The sequence below is a fragment of the Panthera uncia genome, chromosome D2, assembly GCF_023721935.1.
Source record: "Panthera uncia isolate 11264 chromosome D2, Puncia_PCG_1.0, whole genome shotgun sequence".
In the NCBI taxonomy this organism is placed as follows: Eukaryota; Metazoa; Chordata; class Mammalia; order Carnivora; family Felidae; genus Panthera; species Panthera uncia.
The window spans coordinates 29,898,351-29,914,148 of NC_064818.1; the positions used below are offsets into that span (position 1 = coordinate 29,898,351).

The 15,798-nt window shown below is 53.7% G+C and overlaps 1 protein-coding gene across 1 annotated transcript in view; it reads right to left on the reverse strand.

Moving 5' to 3' along the window:
* Nucleotides 1-3,381: 3,381 nt before the first annotated feature.
* LRRC20 (leucine rich repeat containing 20) overlaps nt 3,382-15,798 on the reverse strand; it is an 81,281-nt gene continuing 68,864 nt past the window's right edge. Inside the window, exon 4 of the mRNA XM_049646183.1 lies at nt 3,382-5,869. Coding sequence (XP_049502140.1) covers nt 5,715-5,869 — 155 coding nt within the window. The 3' untranslated portion in view covers nt 3,382-5,714. The remainder of the gene's footprint in view (nt 5,870-15,798) is intronic.

Below are 15,798 nucleotides of genomic sequence, written 5' to 3' on the forward strand. Positions count from 1 at the left end.
TCAGTCCTTGGGAGGCAGACTTCCCTGGTGAGATGCAAAGGCCCTGAGGCACGAGCAGCCTGGAGTATTAGAGGAACAGCAAAAGCCAGTGTGCCCGGAGTGCAGTGAAGGAGCGGGTAGCACGAAACAGCAGTAATGGAAGGAGGAAAACATCAGGCTTGAAGACCATTATAAGGACCCGCGTTGAAGTGCATTGGAGAACCGCCGCAGGACTTGGGCAGATGAGTGACTTGGGATTTAGAAGGCCGCTCTGGGTGCTGCGCAGGGGAGAACAGAGGCCCTTCAAGGTGCAGGGGTGTGGGCTCCGCTTCCAGTCTGGCTTACTGGGGCTCCAGCGGGCCTGGGAACCCGTATTCCAAAAACGCCCAAGTGACTGACTCTCTCGTGTGGTCCAGAGACCCAGGGCCGTCCCTTGCACAATTTCAGGAGCCCGTTCGCGTTGTCCTCTGTGTAACTGGTGCCAGTTAGCTAGAGTGCATCACGAATGACGCCCACTGGGGCCGTGCGAGGTGGCAGTCCCGCAGGGGCCACCTCGAAGACACCCTAATTTAAGTGCTTCCAATCTACAGGAAAGAGGGTGCCCGGGTCCCGTGGCTGTAAGAATTTGGATGCACACACACGGTGCATCATAAGCCCCAGCTGGCCCCGAGCCAAGGCCTTGAGGGCCTCACCATCCTGAGTCATCTGTTGACCTCCAGAGCCTGCGACAGAGTTTCAGAGATGCCTGAACCGGTGAGCGTGCGGTGAGCAGATGGCGGGGGTGGGGGTGGGGGGGTGTCTGTCGGTCTTCTCATTCCCCGTGGGAGTCGATCTCCCACCAGCATCCAGATGTGCTCCAGCGATGCGTGACAGGCGTGTGTGCCCTGAGAGCCGGGAGGTTCTTGCGGAAGCATTAGGGCCGTGCTCACACAAGGCAGGTGTCCGCGGATGGGAGAGGAAGCTCTCGGGCGTGTGAAACGGGTGCAGCGCTCCTCACCGAGGGCTGCTTCCCTGCATCATCTGTGGCTAACCCCTCCGACATCAGGGAAGGAAGGCAGCGGGAGCACCCGTTTCCCAGATGAGGAGAGTGAGGCTCAGAGAGGCCTCTTCACAGGACTGTGATGCGAAAAGCCGCGTGTGAGCTGGAGAAAGCCGTCATTTCTCCTGCCCGGGGCGGCCTCCCAGTTCAATCCCCGGCTCTGTTCCTCTCTGGGCCCTTGCTAACCCCTCACTGACGCTGTCTCCTCACCTGCTCGGTGGGTGCCAAGGCGGGGGGGATTGATTGCTAATGGTAAATGAGAAACACACACATGCCTGCCCGGTGCTGGTAAACAGCAGGAGCTCACTGGGTGCTCTTGCTCAGACCTAAAGCAGCTGGGTTTTGGCCCTTCTCTGAGGGCGGGGTCCGGCCCACCGGGCCCTGAGACACAGGTCTGGACGCAGCACGGTCTGGCTGCTCCTGGGCCCGAGTCACGTGGTCCCCAGGCTGCCCTTCCCAGCCTTGGCATCTCTCCAGGGGCTCGGGTCAGGCCTTCTGGGGCGGCCGCCAGCACTCACCCTTCCAGAAACTGCTCCCACACCAGGGCTGGCTTTCTGAGAAGCACCTGGCACGTCTCACAGAGAGGGCAGCACCCAAGCGGGGTCCGACATGGTGTTCCGGAGAGACTGGCGATCGATACCCTCTACGTGTGGTGATGGACGTCAACTAGCCATTGAGGTGGTCTTTTCACAATGTGTACGTAGACTGAATCATCGAGCTGGACACTTGAAGCTAATATAAGGTTATACGTCAGCTCTATCTCAATGATAATTTAAAAACCCCTCTAGCCCCACACAGCTTACTGTCTACGTTAATAAGACTTTGTTATACCACCGTCTTCTTCAGCATAATGGTACCATGCCAGGAAACCCTTGCCCAGGAAGTAAAAGTTGTAAAGAAGTTTGTTGTTCATTCTGGGAGCTTCCCAATCATTTAAAGGAACCAACTGCTCAATTCTTTAGTAAATAGCATCAGCCAAGAGTGTACATCTTAAGACTCTTTGAACTCCTTGCCTCAAAATGCCGTCCATCCCTAAACCGGACCATAATCTTCACCCAGCCTCGGGCAACGTGTCTGTCTCCACCACACTGAAAACCCACCTGAAACCAGACTCCGAAGTCCAACCACCGTGACTTCTGTCCTCCCACAGGGAGGATATGAGTCAGACTCTCTCGAGGCAGAGCTTCTCTGCCGCGAGGAGTCTCGAGCTTTGTCTGATGAGCGGACCGATCGGGTGCTATTTTTGGTGAGCCAGCGTTGGGCCAGAAGAAACGGAGCCCTCTCTGTCTGGCCTTCGGGGTGAGGGTGGGCAGCCTGTATCCAGGTTGATCCAAAATGAAGAAAGGTGGATCATATGTTCCAGAAAGGCCCTTGGAGATCTTCTGGTGCGGCCCCTTTACAGACAGGGAACGGCCCAGAGAAGGAAAGGGATTTTGTCCAGCTCCGCACTAGCTAGGGTTGTTACGGGACTCAATGAGTTAATATCTGCCATCTGCTTCGATGGCACTAAACTCTGTCTGTTAAATAAAAATAATGGAGTCTGTGGCACAAAACTCAAGACAAACTGAGTTGGTCTTTCAGATTTAGAAAACAAAATCGGACTTAAATTTTTTTTTTTTTTTTTTAACGTGCGGTGTCTGGGTGGCTCAGTCATTTGTGCGTCCAAGTCTCCATTTTGGTTCAGGTCATGATCTTGCAGTTTGTGGGATCGAGCCCCGTATCTGGCTCTGCGCTGATGGCGCATAGCCTATTTGGGATTCTTTCTTTCTCTTCCCCTCTCTCCGCTCCTACCCTGCTCATACTCCCTCTCTCTCAAAATAAGTAAACATTTAAAGACATTTTTAAGAGGGGGCGTGGGCACCTGGGTGGCTCACTCGATTAAGTGTCTGACTTTGGCTCAGGTCATGATCTCCCAGTTTGGGGGTTCGAGCCCTGTGTCAGGGTCTGTGCTGACAGCTCAGAGCCTGGAGCCTGCTTTGGATTCTGTCTTGCTCTCTCTCTGCCCCTCCCCTGCTTGCTCTCTGTCTCTCTCTCAAAAAATGAATAAACATTAAAAAATTTAAAAAAAAAATAGAGAGAGAGAGAGAGCGCACACACGAGTAGGGAACAGCAGGTCCCTTCATCCTTTTCCAAGTGTGCGGCACCCCCAGGGCTGGCATCTGTCTGTCCTGCAGCAGCATGGTTCTTGGGCACGTATCAGTCCTACTGGCAGGGCCTGCACCCATCTGGGAGTATTCTGAGTATCACCCCAGGGTATCCTTTTTAATCTCAAGTTTCCAACAAGAGGGGCAGCCCCTGGGGTTTAACACCCAGGCCACGGGAGGTCTGTGTGGACAGAATGAACAAAGCGCCAATCAGGCAGATGAAACCAATGCATTCTTTATTGCAGACTGAAGCTAAGGGCTCATTCACACTGGGGGCTGTGACTAGGGGGTTTCTCTGACTGCTCAAGCTTTCCCAGACAGGCGAGGGCAAACTCTCCAAGAGGAGTACAAAAGAACTTCCAGAAGCAACTCCTGCAACGGGCCTGATGTGAGGACCTAGAAGCAGGTTAACCAGAAAGGCAGTGTCCAGAGGGCCAGGCAAGCCCAACCCTCATATCTTGGTGACTTCAGGTCATTCCCTTCACCGCGAGAGTCACACACACTCTGAAAAGATCTAAGGCCCGGGGTCTCCCAGAGCTAGTTTAGGGAGGGGGATGAGCACAGACTCAGAGGCTTGGAGTAGCAGGGGGAGGGCTGAGAACCTCAGCCCCAGGGCCACCCCTAGGCCGTTACTTCTCAAACAGTAAAGTGCTTACAGGAATCACCTAGGGCTCTTGTTGAATGCAGGTTCTGATTCTGGAGTTCTGGGGTGGGGCCTGAGATTCTGCATTTCTAACAAGTTCCCATGGATGTCAGTGCTGCTGGTCCACAGACCACACTTTGAGTTGCAAGGCTCTGGCCATACAGCGCCTTTGTGCATATCAGAAAAGTGAGCCTCCTCTTTGACAAGGAGTAAGCCCACCCCAGGGCACAGGGCAGGCAAGCCCTGGACATAGTTCTCACTCATCCATAGCAGCCCCTGCAGCCCCGAAAATCCCATCCTGACCTCCTCCTTGCCCTGCAAACCCCTTTCCCAGAGCTTGGAAAGACAGGCCTTATGAGATGAGCATCTCCTGGGACACTGAGTGCTCAGTGATGGGCCAACAGTGGTGGTCATCAGTCCTTGCCAAGAGACAGGGGCCCTGGGCGGCGGGGGAAGGAACACAGCAGTCTGAGAATGAAGGTCTGGGCCGGGAATGGCTTAGCCCTGGGGGTGGAAGAGTGCCTACCAGTGCATGGATGTAGGGTTTGGTGGCCTGGCCTGCCCCAAGTCCTGCAGCCTTGGGTGTCTCCCGACCAAGACGAAGGTCCGGGCCAGATGGGCTGTGGACTGTGAGTCTGCCTGCTCCACAGATGAGTGGACGGGAGCTAGATACCTGGGGGATTGAGAGATCAGGGATTCTCCAAACCACAGATGCTATCAGAAATCAAGAGCCCCAGGCCCTCTCCTGGTAGGAAGCCAGTTGTCCCTGTTTGCCAGGTACTGTCCCCGTGGTAGCACTGACATCCCGTGTCCCAGGAAACCCCTCAGTCCTGGGCAGACAGGGGTGGTAGACAGCCCTGTGGCCTGGCCACATCCTGGACTCCAGGTGGAGGGTCCAGGAATGACTAGGTCATCGGGCTTTGGGTGGGAGCTTGGGAGCTGGCCAGCCACAAATCCAATGGTCCACAGAGCCTTCTGCCCCCCGGTGGACCAATGGTGAGGCAGTGGGGCTGCTGCCAGAGGGAGATGCCAGAGCCAACTACCTCGTACCAGAGCCACAGGCACAATTGGCTTTGTTTCTCTCCAGTCACCTCTCCTGGGACTCAAGGGGTGATGCCAGGCTCACCTGGTCTGTCCTCAGAACTTCCTACACCACTGATTGCTTAATCACGAGGAAGGACAGAGCAGACCTGATTTGCTCCTCCGGGTTCCTGGCCCGATGGGCCACTGGGCTCCTATATACACGTTCTCAGCTCTGGCCAGAGCACACGACCACATTTTGGCCACGGCTTTCCCGTGTCTCCCGGTTCAGGCTCCCGCCAATCCAGAGACCCACAGGGCTGAGGATAGGGCCCCAGAGGGGGCCTCATGTGGGTCAGTCCTCGGGAAACGATAAACGGATGGAGGTTGTCTTCTAGTCCTCTCAGGGCAGAGGCTGGTTCTCAACGCCAGAAACAAGGTCTCAAACCCACAGGGACCCAGAAAGTGCTCGGCGACGGCCATCTGTGGGCTCAGAAGGTGCCCGATGATTTGAAGGTAACTTGAAGGCATCTGTTGCCCGAAAAGCCTCCAAGGAGCTCAGAGGAGGCAAAGGCCCTCGCCGCCACTGCCCGTTTCCCCAAGTAACAAGGCTCAGAGAGGGTGGGGGTCCTGCCCAAGTGTGCACAGAAGCTGTGAGCGGCCAGGCTCCAGCCCCACCTCACCTCCTCCGTCTGGGCATTCCAGGGCCCGCTACTGCTCTAAGCTATCTATCTGGGGCCGGCTGCACCCCCTCCCACCACGTGCTCTTTGGCCCACCCGCCCCCAGCCCCCCAGGCTCGGCCTCCCATGGGTCTGTGGGACTCCCTCCCCTCAGGGTGCCAGGCCAGGTGGCCTCTGTCCCTTGCTGGGTGGGCACGAGGAGGGAGGCCTAAGGTGGAGGGGCCCGTGCGCCCTCAGGAGACACGAGCATGTCAAACTTGATGAGTGGCGGAGCGATGGCGCGCACCTCAGCATTCAGCGGGTTGAAGCGGAGATTGATGCAGCGCAAGGCAGACATGGCGGCCAGCTTCTCCACGGGTACGTCTGTTGAGAAGAGAGGACAGGTCAGGGGGGCCCAGGTAGGTAGGGACAGGAAGACGCCGATCCAGCTCTCCATCAGCCCCCCGCACTTGGGCTTAGCTGCTGGCTCCCAGCCCCGGGTGGGGGGCCCTCGGGGCCCATCACTCCATTACAACCACATTCCGGGAAACATGCCCCCAAACCCAGTTCAGCGCTAGGATTGTCATGTGTCCCAGCAAAGCCTCTCCTGGGTAGAACTGGAACTGAAACAGGAACTCAACCAAATACTTGTGTATGAATGTCCACGGCGACACTAGTCACAGCAGCCAGTGCCCACCGACAGGAGGGTGGATACACTGAGTGTGGTTAAATCCCAACAGCCGAATACCATTCAGTCATGAAAAGGAAGGAAGCATTGACAGACGCCATGACTGGGATGAGCCCCAGAAACATTATGCTCCATGAAAGAAGCCAGACACAAAAGGTCACATGGTGTAGAATTCCATTTATAAGAAAGGCCCAGAACAGGCAACTCCATGGAGACAGAGAGTAGACTAGTGGTTGCCGGGGGGGGTGGGGGAATGGGTGCAGGGCCTCCTTTGGGGTGAGGAAAGTATACTTTGGAAGTAGGTAAAGTGAAGGTTGCAGAACACCGTGAATGTACCGAATACCACCGAACTGGACACTTTAAAGTGGTTCATTTTACGGGGAGCCTGGGTGGCTCCATCGGTTAGGTGTCTGACTCTTGATCTCAGCTCAGGTCTTGATCTCATGTTGTGAGTTCAAGCCCCACGTTGGGCTCTGTGCTGGGTATGAAGCCTACTTAAAAATAAATCAATACGGGGTGCCTGGGTGGCTCAGTCGGTTGAGCATCCGACTTTGGCTCAGATCATGACCTCACGGTTCGTGGGTTCGAGCCCCGCGTCGGGCTCCGTGCTGACAGCTCAGAGCCTGGAGCCTGCTTCGGATTCTGTGTCTCCCTCTCTCTCTGCTCCTCCCCCATTCATGGTCTTTCTCTGTCTCTCAAAAATAAACATTAAAATTTAAAAAAAAAAAAATCAGTAAATAAAATGGTTAATTTTATGTTACATGAAATTTACCTCAATTAAAAAAAAAGAAAGAACAAGGCAGCAGCTGTATTTGCTCTTGCTATCAGTAGAGTCTCATATCTAACCTTTAGGATCACTCAGTCTTCAGGTCAACATCCCGCAGGCCACGTTAACAGCTGTGAGCAAATGACTAATCCTAATAATATTATAGGATATACCTTGCCGGGTGGCTTGAGGACAAACGGGAGAGTAGATGTACTCCGCCCAGTACTTGATGAACATCAGATACTACTATGAAAAGGAACTGAGGCCCAGAGAAATTCAGGAAGTTGCTCAAGGCACCCCAAGGTCACAAACTCATAATTAGCCGAGCCCAGGTTGGAATCCGAGTTCTCAAAAAGACTGCAGGGGTCCAGGGAGGAAGGGGCCAGGCTGGGCATAGAGATGGCAATCGAGCCAGGACGTGAAGGGTAGGTGGGATCTGAATGAGGGGAAGGAGTATTTGTGGCGGGAGGGAGGGAGGGGCGAAAGAATTGGGCCAGGATGCCAGAGTGAGAGCTGGGCGCAGTGAGGGGACTGGGAGGTTGTGTCAGTGGCATCTAGATGGCATCTTTCAGGCCCAGATCCTGAGGGCACAGCTCTGCAGGCAGTTTGGAACACCAGGGCCTATAGGACCTCTCAGCCCAGGGAGCCAGGCCCTCCCATGGGGCCCAGGGAGACGTGAGGGACAACCACTCTGTGTTTCTGTTCCCCACTCTGGAGCACTGTAAGGGACAGTCTACTTAGGAGAGGGCATGTTGTAGTTTAGAGAATGTTCCAAGCCACCTGGGTTCAAATCCCAGCTGTGCCCTTTTCTAGCTGTGTATCCTTGGGCAAATTAAACCAACTTTCTGTGACTCAGTTTCCTCACCTGTGAAATGGGGGGAATAATACCACCCATCCAATAAGGTCGTCCTAAGGCTCAGAGGAGTCAATACAAGGCACTCAGAACAGTGGCTGCACACAGCCGGCCACCAACCAGGAGCCAATGCCATGACACGCAGGCCCAGACGCCCTGGAGGCAAACATTCCCTCCGCCCTGATCCAACTCTGCAAGCAGCCCACACACCGTGTGACCTCCCACTCTAGCCAGGACGGGGCCAGGCCATTAGTAACGACAAAAATCAACTCCTACCTCTTTTGCGTGCTTTGCGTTGGGCAGATTGAGGGTTTTCTGCTCCTGTGGTTGTTTCGGTTTTAATTTTAGACCACTTTGACATGTTATAATATAGCAATATAGGTATTTTTTAGGTGGCCTCCAGCGTGGGGCTTGAATTCACGACCCTGAGATCCAGACCTGAGCTGAGATTAAGAGTCGGACACTTAATCAACTGAGCCACCCAGGAGCCCCCACATAATTTTAACTTAGGTCAATGGTACTGTATTATAGATCTCAGTCTATTTATGTTTTTTCCCAGAGCACCACTATTTTTTTTTTTGATATACATGTAAGCAAACGCCTCAGTTACAGGAAGGCGTACAATCAGGTATGCACTCCTGTGACCTCCATCCAGATCGAGCTATAACACATAGGGTTCTCTTGTGTTTCTTTCCAGTTTATCCCCACCCTGACTTTTTATTTATTTATTTAAAAAAAAATTTTTTTAACGTTTATTTATTTTTGAGACAGAGAGAGACAGAGCATGAACGGGGGAGGGGCAGAGAGAGAGTGAAACACAGAATTGGAAGCAGGCTCCAGGCTCTGAGCCATCAGCCCAGAGCCCGACGTGGGGCTCGAACTCACGGACCGCGAGATCGTGACCTGAGCCGAAGTCGGACGCTTAACTGACTGAGCCACCCAGGCGCCCCCCACCCTGACTTTTAAAAAAAAATTTTTTTTAATGTTTATTTATTTGTGAGAAAGAGACAGAATGTGAGTGGGGGAGGAGCAGAGAGAGAGGGAGACACAGAACCCAAAGCAGGCTCTAGACTCTGAGCTGTCAGCCCAGAGCCTGACGCGGGGCTCGAACTCACAAACCACAAGATCATGGCCTGAGCCCAGGTCAGACGCCTACCGACTGAGCCACCCAGGGACCCCAACCCACCCTGACTTTTTTCACCATTGATTCATTTGCCTATCCCTAAGCTTAAGACAAGTGGAACCTACTAGTGTGTGTCCAGCTTTAGACCTTCAGTGTAAGAATATTTTTACTTGGGGACATTTTAAATTATTATTTTCTCAGGTTACTCTTTTTACCTGGAAATAATTTCTCACTTATAAAAAGTTGTAAAGGTAAAAACAGTACGGAGAATACCACATACCTTTCACCAGAATTCACCAATTAACATTTCACCCTCTTTGCTTTATCATTTGTGCATATGCCCGCTCGCTGTCTCTCTCTCTCTCTCTACACGCACACACACACACACACACACACACACACACACACACACCTTTTTTCTGACTTGAGGGTAACATATATCATGGCCCTTTATCCCTACTTCATTGTGTATTTCCTAAGAATAGACATTCTCTGTTGCAAACATAGCTGTCAATTTCATGAGTTTCTACTGAGAGAACAGTTACCTAACATACGGCCCATATTTCAGTTTTCTTAGGTGACCTAACCATGTCCTTTGTAGCAGTCCCTCCCTCCCTCCAGTGCAGGGTCCAGTATAGGGTCAGGTACTGCATTTAGTTGTCCTCTTTGGGCTCATTTGTCATTTTTATGACACCACCATTTTGGAAGAATATCACGGCCATCATCTGTCTTTTTGATAAAGAGTCCCACATTTTGGGGTACCTGGCTGGTTCAGTCAGTAGAGCATGTGACCCTTGATCTCAGGGTCATGAGTTCAAGCCCGACGTTGGGTGTGGAGCCTGTTTTTTAAAAAAAAAAAAACTGTTAAAAAGAAAAAGAGTCCCACAGTTTGTGTTTATCTGGTGCTTTATGGGTCCTCAGCTGAAAGACTGCAGAGGTGGCATGGTCTTGGGGTATCACCCATCTGTCCTTCATAAGTGATGTTAACTGTCATCACTGAGTCCAGGTGTTACTTGATTTCCCCACTGTATAATTACTGTTTTGTCTTTTTTCCTCCCTTGCAATGTAGAAGAAGTCTGTGGGGACACAGTTGAAGAGCACGCAAATATCCTGCTCATGAAAATTAAAATCCATCGCCTCTAGACTGAACACCTGCTGATTCTTGCCTCATCTGTTCTTTATGATGGTTGCAAATTGACTTTCCAACTCCAGCAGGCCCTCAGCATTTTACCAGAGGCAAGAGCCTTCCCTCTCCCGCATTTATCTATTTATTATCGATATGGATTCCTGTATTCCCAGCAGTTTTTTTGCTTAACTAACGATCGTCTGTGTCGAGTGCTGGTGATTTCGGCTCTTCGTGTTAAGTTTCTCAAACCCCACAACAGCTGCATGGCGGAGTACCACTGTTACCTCCACTTTATAGTTGAGGAAAGTCTCGGAGAGGTAACCTGGCCATGGTCACGCAGCTGCAAAGTGCTGGGATATGAAGCCAGGCCGGCTGGCCCGAGTCCACGCTTTTCAGGCCACCTCCTATCCGGCCCTCCAGCCTGGCATCCATTCCTCCAACTCCCCACCAGCCATGAGAACCGTCCACGGTGCCCTGAGGAGACAGAGAACAGTCCTCCGACGGGGCTTCCCGGGACTCAGCAGGAGCGTGTGGCTTTCTGACCAGGACACTCAGAGCTCTCTGGGCCACCCAGCCGGGAATAGCTCCCTTCCAGAGCCCAGGGACTCCCCCTCTGAGGGAAGCCAGGGGCACAGAATCTCTGAGCCCTCTAAGGCCCCCATGGCAGGCACGGCATCTTTGCTAACCTGCCCTGAGAGCAAAGGTTTCCTGGAGATTTCTCGGAATCATTCCAGAATCTCCCACGCCTCCTTGTTCTGTGCTGGGTCACAGTGCAGGGTGGGGGAGATGTTTAAGATGCTAAACAGAGCTTTGGAATCAGAAACAGAGAACTAGGGGCGCCTGGGTGGCTCAGTTGGTTAAGCGTCCCACTCTTGACTTCGGCTCAGGTCACGATCTCACAATTTTTGAGTTCAAACTCTAAATCGGGCTCTGTGCTGATTACCGGGAGCCTGCTTGGGATTCTGTCTCTCCTTCTCTCTGCCCCTCCCCTGCTGGCACTCTCTTTCTCTCAAAATAAATATATAAACTTAAAAAAAAAAAAAAAAAAAGGAAAGAAAGAAAGATAAGACTAGCTGTTCCAGTGACTGACCATCGCCCCAGGGAGGATCTCGGAATCCGAGCTTTCTCGCCTGTCAACTGCAGGGAGACGGTGAAACCAAGGGGGAGACTATGCGGTACGCCCGCGCAGTGCTCCGGCCACCCAGCGGCTGGTGTAGGGCCCCTTGCTCCCTTTCACGGGTCTGGCACCTGCACTGTGCACAGCAGCCGAGCAACACCCCCATCCCTGAGGACAAGCCCCACAGCTTCGGAGCGGGAAGGCGCCGGCCCCAGAGCTCAGCCAGCCGTGGGCTGGAGTCCACCAGGAGATGACCTGGATGGAAGAGCAGGGGCAGGGCAGAGGCTCTGAGCCACACATGTCCCCCCTCCCTGGAAGTGCCACAGCTCCCCGAGCCCTTCACTGCCACTCAGAAAAGGTCAGAAGCCCCAGACGTGGCCTCTGCTGAGAGCGCCAACCTGAAAGTCCCTCACCGTACTCATTTTCATGGGTTGCCGGCCAGAGGCTGTACAGACGATGGCAGAGAGACCGTCAGAGCCGGGAGGAAGTTGGAAACTGAGGCACAGTGGGAGGAAGCAACTTTGACCCAGGTCACGAGCCACTGGGTGGCCAGGCTGATGGTGGAGACAGAGACCTGCTCAGAGCCCAGAGGAGGCACGTGCAGGAGTCCCAGGGCTGGCACAGGCAGCCAAATCCCTTCCCAGGAGCTCGCCCTCCCTTGGCACCTTGAGGAACCTAGCTCTGAGTGCCCTGAGGGCCCGGCTCTGTTAGCACAGGGCCTAGCCCATGGCCTTGTGCGCCAGGCCCGGCAGCACAGAAAACTCTTGAACTCCTGAAGGCAGAGGATTTTCTCTGTCCTTGAATCGCCAGGGTGGCAGGTGGAGCTGGTCATTACCTGTCTTACAGGCAGGAGCCTACGTGATAGAAGAGAGGACACGGACGATGAAGGAGGTGGTGGGAGGGACCCAGAGCCCCTCAGGTAGAGAAGGAAGCAAAGACAAGGCTTTTCCAGAAGCCAGCATGGGACACCATGCTCTCTGCCCCCCGCTCACCCAGATCGGAAAACCCCTTTGCATTGGGCTTTTCAGAGCTAAAGTCATTTCCCAGGGTATTGTAACCCCCACGTGACACAGGACATCAAGGCTCAGGGAGGCTGAGCACCTTGTGGAAGCGGGCTCAGCAAAGGAGGCTGCTTCTGGCGACTGATATTGGAGGCCCTGTGCTGGCTGGTTTCTCACAATAACCCATTTTGCAGATAAGGAAGCTGAGCCTCAGATTCCTGGTGATGACACAAATTCTCTGACTCTACTTCGGCTTCCCCGAATGCTTCAATTAAAATTAAGAGCCTGACTTTTGTGCTGCTGTGCTCGACTCTCATTGTCTAGTTTAGAATCCTGATAAACTGGGTTAGCCAGGATCCTCCAGCCTTGGTATCCGATCGGATTCGTCATCCTCCACCACCCCCCAGGTGGGGTCTGCTCACCCTGGCCTGACTGCAGCAAGAATCCTGGGAGGTCGGTTCAGCCTCACTCACCCCTGATAACCTCCTCTTTGTAATTTCCGCCCACTGATTCCCCCCCCCCGCCCCCCCACATCTGCTCCTTGGCTATCAATTCCCACGTGTCCACGCTGCACTTGGGATCAAGCCGGTTCTGCACTGCAGTCTCTTCTCTAGTGTAACAGTCCCGAATAAAATCTGTTTTTACTGCTTTCATCACTGACCAGCTCTGATTTTTCTTTGACAGGGCCCAGTAAGTGGTGAAGGCAGGACAATTCCTAAATCCCCAGATCCCTGTGTTTCGTCCCACAACGCTGAGGGGTAAGGCCAAGGCCAGAGTTGGTCTCCATCCACCGGCCCTTCAGCCCCTGCAAGGGAATCATGACAAGCAGGTGTCACTGAGCAACTCGCTAAGGGCCGGGCCCCGAGCTGAGGGCAACGTAGCCTCGACCGTCAATACAGCCTCACTTCAGAGATGGGGACTGAGGCTCCAAGCTGCTAAGTCACCCCTTCTCCCCACCTGCCACTGGGGACCACTGGTCCTGCCTCACTTTCTCCAGAGGGGGTTGGACTAGGATTTCTCTCTCTCTGGCCTCTTGACTCCATCCCTGGGCCTGGGAGGCCAGGGGCCTGAAGAACGACTGGTGCTCATGAGAGCGGGACAGAGGAGGGGGTGTCTTCCGACGACGTCCCTGCCACAGGTCTGCTGGGCATGACATGAAGACCAGTTGCGGCCCACCCTTGGAGCAAATCCCCACAACTCCTGGCCTAGAGACAGCAGTGCTGCCTGAGTTCCCAGCTGTCATTTCCAAGTCCACCACGGGGCCAGCCTCTCCAGAGTCCACGGTGCTCTCCAAGCCACTCTGCTGACAGACAGTGATGCCCCCTCGGGTGCAGAGCCGGGATTAGGCGTGGCTCCTTGCCTTGAGTCAACTGTTCAAGCCGTATAAGCAGCTTGGAGGAAGGCGCAGTGGGGCCAGCAGACCGTGTCAAAAACAGCAGAGTCGACGAACCGGAGCAGCCAAGCTAGGAAGCGGCAAGCCCAAGGGGCCAACTAGAAGTTTCCGGATAAGGCTTAAAGAGGAAAATGTATGCTCACAGCATCCTGAGGAGAGACAGAGACGGCTGTGGGGTGGAGCAGGATCTGAAGTGATCTGCATTTTGTGGATGGGGAAACAGAAACCTGGAGAGGTTAAGTACGCTTCCCGAGGCCACCAAGGCACATCGGCATCACGGAGGTAACAGAAGCCATTCTCTGGACTTCGGCGTATCTGGAGAGGAAGAGGGCCTCGACTCTCCCCTCTCCCGTGGGCCATGCTCTCGTTACCATTTGGCGATGTCCTGCTGGCCCTCATATTCCAGCTCAGGCTACCTCCTGTCATTCTCTACGGTGTACAACCAAACTCCCGTAACACTTCACACCAGACGCGTACTGTGGATCCTGTTCTGAGGATCTCTGTTCTGAGACCGACGGATATGTTTGTTCACCCTGCAAATGCGATACCTAGCACAGTGCCCACAGGGTGCTCAACAACTATGTGCTGGGTGAATGAATGAATAAATGTTCTGCCTCCTAAACTAGCTCCTAAGTTCTTTCAGGCTTGGGACCGCGCTGGGCTCCACTGTCACCACCACTTGCTTAAGCAACTCTGACCGCAGTACATTCAAGCGTTGGGGCCCTTCCCCTGGCCTGACCCATTCTGTGCACATATTCCAGGCAGGACCAGGCGTCTGTGGACCAAGGTTGTTACAGGTCGCAGGCCCTTTAGCACCAGCCATCCAATTTAGAAAATGAGAAAACACTGATGAGCAAAACCAAAATCACCCATGTCCCACCATCTGGAGCCAATCACCTTTAGCGTGTTAGTACGTGGCCTTACGGCATCTTCACTTTGCGTGTGCATGTAAGGAGCTCAAAAATGGCCTCCTAGATGCTATGCCATAACGTGCTTTTCTCGATGACGGATTGTAAACAGCTTTTCAGGTTGCCAGTCAGCGACATTTTTATGACTACATGGCTGCCCGTGGTACGGAGAGGGACACTCAAGTTGTTTTCGACCTGCAGTATGACAGATAACGAACAGGCAGAGTCCGCAAGGCATTCTGGGGATACCTCGCCTCTCAGCCCGTGACTGCAGAATGTAGGATGGGAGTTCCAGAATCCTTATTTTTAAAAAATGTTTTATTTATTTATTTTGAGAGAGAGAGAGAACATGCAAGCAGGGGAGGGGCAGAGAGAGAGGGAGAAAGAGAATCCCAAGCAGGCACTGCACCATCAGCACAGGGCCCCACGGAGAGCTTGATCTCATGAGCCACGAGATCACGACCTGAGCTGAAACCAACGGACTCAGCCACTCAGAGGCCCCTAGAGTACTTTTATGAAGCCAGAATGACACTCCTCTGACTCTCCCAGGGCCCCCAGTGCATGGCTGTGATGGTGATGAGCTTCCACGGTGAGGCCTAAAGCCACACGGAGGCCCGTGGTAGAGAAGGAGGACCCCACCCTGGCCTCAACACCGGGAGTGCAGCGTGGGTGGGGCACAGTCCACTGCACCTTCCTGTCACCTCACCGGGCTGCAGTTGTGCCTCCAGGCCCTGTCTGACCCTCCTCCTCCCGCTGCAGACAGCCATCCCAGACTCTTGTCTCTGTCTGTGGCAGCTTGCAGTAATCAATAAAAGCGGACTCAGAGTGGGCAGTATTTAGAGGAAATTACTTCCCTGAGGTCGGCTTGACCTTACTTCGCTAATCATTAGCACCACCGACTGGCAAACTTGTTCTGTGCCAGAAGGACCCGCTAGAGACAGGATGATAAACACAAGCACTCCGGAGGGGTCTTCTACATACATGTGGCACCCACGGTCTAAAAGGACCCTGAGGGGCGCCTGGGTGGCGCAGTCGGTTAAGCGTCCGACTTCAGCCAGGTCACGATCTCGCGGTCCGTGAGTTCGAGCCCCGCGTCAGGCTCTGGGCTGATGGCTCGGAGCCTGGAGCCTGTTTCCGATTCTGTGTCTCCCTCTCTCTCTGCCCCTCCCCCGTTCATGCTCTGTCTCTCTCTGTCCCAAAAAATAAATTAAAAACGTTGAAAAAAAAAAAAAAATTAAAAGGACCCTGAGAGGAGAAGGGGTCTGGGCCCAGAGAAGTGGCAAAAGGTATTGAGGGAGCCACCCAGCACAGAGAGAACCCAGCAGGGACCAGCAGCCT